General features: G+C 38.6%; 1 protein-coding gene across 1 annotated transcript; it reads left to right on the plus strand.

Annotated features, from left to right (window-relative positions):
* Positions 1 to 3258: 3258 nt before the first annotated feature.
* Positions 3259 to 4291, plus strand: LOC101314863 (54S ribosomal protein L37, mitochondrial-like). Its single transcript, XM_004302037.1, has 2 exons — positions 3259 to 3317; positions 3585 to 4291. Exon 2 carries the CDS (start codon positions 3606 to 3608, stop codon positions 4005 to 4007), a length of 402 nt encoding a protein of 133 aa, XP_004302085.1. The 5' UTR covers positions 3259 to 3317; positions 3585 to 3605; the 3' UTR covers positions 4008 to 4291.
* The last annotated feature ends 2524 nt before the right edge of the window (positions 4292 to 6815 follow it).

Below are 6815 nucleotides of genomic sequence, written 5' to 3' on the forward strand. Positions count from 1 at the left end.
CAACAGTTGCATCTGATAAGTATGGCGTATTTCGTTGACTGTAATGGTGCAGGTGTTCTTTCTCTTCTGTTGTATGTTCTTTGTCTGTCGTTCTTAAAATGACAGAAGAATTGTTCAACAGCCTCTGAGATTTTCTTTGCGTCTTTACTGGTATCCATGGAGAGTAACTCGGAAAAGAAGTCAAGAGAAGTGTAATCTTCAACCACATGAAGGACTGAATCCTTAGGAAGCTTCTTCAGGTCATCGTTTACGGTCAACACTTAACCCTTGTACTGTAAGGTGCGTTGGGGACCCAAACGATTAGCAAGATAACCATATTGACGGTTAAATTTGTCCTTGATTGTGTTGATTGTGTCATTGGCTTCCAAAATCAAGGAGTGTGAATAATTCTGATTAGGAAACTCAATGAAAATGAGATCAAAGAAGGGAACCATGACCACAAGAGCCAAGAATCTGCAACAAAGCATACATAATACATGTCTTTTAAAGAAAAATCCATGTGTTGTCGTCGTGATCAATCAAGCATATCTTATTTCCAAGAGAAGAGTAAGAATTTGCAACAAGATATTATGGGATATTGAGTAATGTACCTCATTCCAAAACGAAGAGTGGATAGAATCTCTGATGCATTTGAAGTGCTCGGTGAGCAACAACACAACAATGCAGTACAAGAGTTCCCTCACTGCAATATGAAGAGAAGTAATAAGTAAATCTTAATACAAATAGATCATGGTGAGACGTATCAAAGGGAAAACTAACCAGTGCATCTTGTAAAATCTGAGTGAGTTTTGAATCACGATTTGGAATATGGTTTGCTTTGCCTGGTGTCCCACATGTAAGAGCATTAATCACATTTTCAAGGGCTAAGAGGGATTTGTTGTTGGCGTTGGCCTCTTCAAGAACTTTTCCCTCAGCTCCAGTTTTCTCTGCTTTCTCAAACTAGCCAAGTCAACAAGGATCAATTCCCAGTTTTCAACCTGTACACAGGTTCAGAATTTTCAAGATGTGCACATCAAAAATATAAAACCAATGGCAAAAATGTGAATTTACTAACTTGTTATCATTTTTTGATTCTTGCTGAACTGTGAATAGGTAAATGCAGTGACTTCTTCTACTGGACATGTTCATCTCTATACATTTGTTAAGGAATGAGCTTCAAAACACAATAACATAAAGTGAACAAAATCCCGGCCAAAAGAATGCTGTCATTTTGCTTTGAAATTAAGAGAAATAACCAGAACTGGATGTTATGTTAAAGAAAAGAAAAGAAGGATACGGATCTCTTCAACAATTCTGTTAGCTATTCCCCTCTGGATGTTAAACATCAAAATTAGAACATAAACATAAACCATACACTGAAACAGAATTTGAAGTATATGTTATCTTACGGATAAGGTCTGAAATGCTTCTGCAGGATTCGATAGAGAGATCTGGGGAAGGAAACAGAAAAGACTATTTCTTAGTGCAAAAGCATATTACAACTGTATTGCAGAATTACTCAACATCATACATGATAAGGATGATGTTGAATACAGGCATGACAAGGATGATTCAATTTTTCTTTATCTTATATAACAAATCCTGCACCAAAGACTAATATGCACAATGGACATGTGGAACAAGACGCATTAGAAGAGCTATTGTGTGTGCACACTATCAAGTTGGTAGAAATGAGCTAGCGAAATGGAGTATTTAAGCCAATGGAATATGGACAGCAATACAGCATAAAGCCATAATCTAACAGCTTGTCTAGGCATATAATGTAAACTATATAATAACGGACAGCCACAGTGGACAAGAGAGATCAGAAATCATTTCAAATATAAGCAGACCTCTGTCACTCCATTTAACACTATGCCAGGCTCTTTACTCTCCTTGATCTGTATGTTGTCTTTTGACAAATCAAGGAGATCCCTGTGTAAGAAGTACAGTTAGCATTAGTGTCATTACAACCCTTCAACATACAGTCTATGTCTCAAAAGATAATGTAACTGAGCCATTCCAGTTCTACATACCTTATGTTTTCCATGTAGATCTCCACCTGCAAGAGCAACAAACAGATAGATAAACTTACATGCTTATAGAGACGTTGCAACCAAATTATAGACTCCAGTGAAAGGTAGATGTATCAATACCAATGACAATTTTATCGAGTACTTCATTGTTCCTTCAGAAGACTTGATGCAATCAAACAGTCCATCAACTGCTCTTGGAGCTATTCCTTTCTCTTTCTCACTGCATACCATCATGCTAGGCCCCTGACCAAAAGTACCAGCATTACCATGTGTGAGTTTCATTAACTTAACAAATACATACAATTAGCCAACAACTCAATCTTGGAGTATGATGATATTAAAACATTACCTCCATGCTATACGTTTTCCCAGCTCCAATCTGTCATGAGTTGAGCAAGGTGCAAACTAGAATCAAACACGCAGAAACAAACGAGCCACCACCATAAGGAGGAAAAGTTGCCTGTCCATAAGTGATGATTGTGCCGTTGATACCATCAACAGCAGCTGGATCATCATCACCAACATAAATATATAGCACAAACTTCAGATCATTATCAAATGAGTTCCATACACATCAAACTAACAAAACTCAGTTAGTACAATCCTTTAACCAACCAATTAATAGTTATCATCTAATCCGATACTTGGTTACAATTGATGGTCTCAAATAAGAGTTGGAGATTAGAAACAAGTCTTGTATTGTAATAATTGTATCGAACAATTAATTAGCCCAAAGAAACTATTGCATTTAATAAAACGGATATCCACAGTTACTCGCAATAATTTTCGTGTCTCATTAACCTCACAAATGTTTGCTTTTCTCATTTGCAATGTTTTTTTTTTCTTCTTCTTTTGTCACACTTCTTTGTACGTAGATTATCTTACTTATATAGAAAATGCTTCTTTTCTTTTCTCTTCCTCCTCGTTCATGAATGAATGGTTATCAAGTTATTGTGTCTATATGTACGTGTAACCAAGAATATATACGAGGAAAGGCCAAATTATTTCCCTTTCATGTACCTAGCATTTATAAATATCGTACAAGGTACAAATTAGATTTAGAGGACAAATTAAAGTCCTTTTTTCTTTCCTTTTCTTGAGTTGAGAGTTTTGAGAATTTGTAGATCAAGTCAGAGATGCATACTGCATTGGATTCAAATACCCAACCCGGCCCATACCCGACGGAGGCCCAGAGAACCCTTATACTTCAACATCTCTCCTCATCTTTTTTTCTTCCTCTCTCACTCACTCTCTCACCGTCGCAGAGTTTCACGCCGATCAAATCTCCGAGGTTTGGTGGAGGTACTTCTTCTAGCTTTTTAACCGCTCTAAGATTTCTACACTGAGAATTTAGAACCAGTTGCAGTTTGTTCCCAATTAAACCCAATATCTGCATTTTTAGCTTGAATTTGTGACAAACCCAATATCTCAATTTTTTTTTTTATAAGGAATTTGATTCAGTTAGGTTGTCGTGGAACTCTAATTGTGTTGCAGTAGCAAAAGTTTAATGCTTTATTGTGTTTAAAGCTGGCTTGTTAGGTTAATTATTGAGTTAAACAACTGTTGTAGGGAAAGATAATAGCTGCAGTTATGGCTATGAGTCACACGAGATCGTTGAGGAGGGTTATCAATTCCACGGAATTGGATGCAGGTGCGGTGTTAGTGTCGGGGCGTCGAGCATTGTCTGCTAAAGCAAAGAAGGGTTCGAAAGGCGGGGCTGGTGATGCACCGAAAGCCTCAATTTTGGACAAGGAAGTCAAGTCTACGACTGTGGTTGGAGCCAATATACTCAAGGATGGGACGGATCCTAAAATCTTGCCTGATTCAGAGTACCCTGAATGGCTTTGGCATCTGGTTGATAAGCGTCCTGCGTTGAGTGAACTGAGAAGGAAGGACATTGAAACTCTCCCTTATGAAGATCTCAAGCGTTTTGTTAAGCTGGATAACCGGGCAAGGATCAAGGAGAACAACTCGCTAAAGGCCAAGAACTAGTTGTAATCTCTCGTTTGTGACATCCAGTAGTTTGGCATGGTGGGTAATGCTGCTCCCAAGTTCCTGTATGGAGTCTAGCTCAGGTTTGCTTGAGTGACTTATCTCATACTTGAAAACATAATTGCTCATGTATTTTCATTGTGGTCCAGTTAGTTCTTCTTCTTTGATTTCAATTTTGAATCCAACTGAATGAATCTTCTTATGTTTGTTACAAAAGAACTTTGCAAGATGCTGTCGAGTTATGATGTATTGGTCATGGATGATTCAATCTTAGCATTATCTGTCTTTATAATTGCTAACATCTTAGGTACTTTAGTAGTATGCTTGAATTATATCATTTTTTTAGCTCTTTTCGTACCCCAACCGTAGGATTCTGATATTTGTGTCTGTTAATTGCGATGTGACACACTGCATAGATTCATCCCTATTTGCTAGTTTTGTCAGTTCGGTACGTCATACAGGCTTAGCAGTTGAATGGTTCCATTCAGGGCTTGCTTTTTTCTAGATAATTGCTTTGCGGGATCCATTGATGAATGGATTGTGGTTGCAATGAAAAATAGGTTGCAGATACTTGAGATCTGCAAATGCAGAATTGCAGACATCATTTCATTTACAACAATCACACTTCCACAATCAACATTACACACTCAAAACACGTTTGAAACAAACCAAAAACAAAAACAAAGCGATCTGTCCTCTGGTGTTATTTCTAAGTTGATGAAATGAACTACATTCGTTTCGACTTGATTCTGCATCATACCACCAAATAACTCCGAAAGCCTCAATAGCTTTATCTTATATACATGCATGAACATAAAAACCAAAGATCACAAGTTTTTGAACAGTCAGTCAGTCACAGACTACATTTCGAAGTAGATAAAGTAGCCACAGACAGTTCCCAGACTACATGTGTTTTCCATAGTCGGTTCAATTGAACTTTGATCAAATTTTTGAGATTGTAACTAGCATCCAGAATTAACCTTAGATGCAACCACAACAGGAACCCGGACAACTAGAGGTTATGTAAAATTAGTTTAGTAATTGGAATCAACTTGTTGCTACATCAAACTTCATAGCAGCCGAGTCTCCAGACGCTTCATCAAACCATAATGCTTATTTCTTTTCCAATTGAAGTAGATCGTGCAAAATTTTCCCAATTATGTCACGCTCAACCTTGAGCTATCCTCTTCTCTTCCTCTTCCTCCGAGCAGGCTTTCTCAAACAATCTCCAGCAACGTGAATCTCAGAACCCTCCCCGATTCCGAGGAGCCTAAGCTGCATATCATCATCTTCTTTTTCTAGAAGCAGCTCATTGAAATATAATTCATCCTCCCCAAGCAAAATTTTCAATTGTTTAAGAGTAGTCAAGAAACCTAGCCTAATAGTGCGGTTGTATTTCCCGGTCACAGTGACATTGTAGTTCTCACAATAGTGTAGCCTTTTCTGAATTGGCGTTGGCCACCATGGGAACACAAATGGGTAACTTTCCCGGTGAGACTGGTAAAATGTATAACTCAATCCGAATTCATAAAATCGTTTTTTTGCTGCTATCTCTAAAGTCTTTTCACGAAAATCGCACTTGACTGTGTTATTAGGGAATTGAAAATACAAGATATCTCCATCACCAGGGTGAAAACCTACCACTTGCGGAATGCAAGGTTTCTCTCGATCATAAAGTAAAGGTTGTTTCATCTGGGACAGAGAAACTCCGTCGCATATCAGACACCATTCTGATTTTCCATCCACTTGATTTTCTTTCAATTCCCATATCATAACTGGATCAGAAACACTTAACATAGACAAGCACATCCGCAGACGCCCTTGACACACTCCTATATGTCTAAACTCTGCTTTGAATATGTCTAGGGCGGGAGCACCAATGAAACGACATGAATCAATAATGTTGTTGTCAGTACTTCTAATGTTGAACGGATCCAACTCAAAAACAAAGCCATGATCATTCCACCAGTATAACTTCCCGTTGCAAGCAACGCCTGTACACCTACGAATAACATAAAAAGAAATGTCGTTTTTTTGTGATCTTAGTACCTTCGACAACTGATACTCTCTCCATTCACCTGTCTCAGAAGAATAGATTTCCACAGAAAAGCCATTGTTATTGTTGGGAAGTAATCGCACAACCTTGCACCTATACTCGGCATTAGCCTTGATGATAGAGCTGTGGCTACAAGTATCGTCTTCCCTAAGACTGTAGTAGGGATCCCAAATCAATCCCACTGGTACACACTTGGCCTCGACGACACGAGGAGTGGGAGGAAGACGCACCCATTCCTTGGTATAGGTATTGCATATGTAGTAATCACATTGAGAGCGTTTAGTTGGGGAGCACAAGACCAAGTCGTTATAGGTCCCTGCCACTGCTAGCTCATCTCCTTTGTAGGCATAAAATCGATCATAAAAACAAGGAAGGATAGAATAAATGTTTGTTCTTTTGTCATCCACCGGATAAGGAGGCTGGGACGACATGGTGAGGACTGAAGTTTGTAAACTTGTACCGCGATTTGGAATCATAGCATAAGCATATAGAAGGGGATTTTGTTGATCACGTTGGACGCGTAAAAAACGGCCAACAAAATAAGAATCAGAGAGGAGAGTGCACCAACGTTTGGAGACGAGCTTGCATTGAGAGACTGCTTTGTTGTGAGGAAGTCGGCAGAGGACTTCAACCAATAAAATGTCTGGTAGTTTATCGATCTACCAATAAATTTGATGGTAGTGGCTGGGGGGTAGTGCGGATTCTTTTGGTAGCACGATTCATGTTTGCAGAATGATTTTAGTAATTGGGAG

Source organism: Fragaria vesca, linkage group LG6, assembly GCF_000184155.1.
Source record: "Fragaria vesca subsp. vesca linkage group LG6, FraVesHawaii_1.0, whole genome shotgun sequence".
NCBI classification, from domain to species: Eukaryota; Viridiplantae; Streptophyta; class Magnoliopsida; order Rosales; family Rosaceae; genus Fragaria; species Fragaria vesca.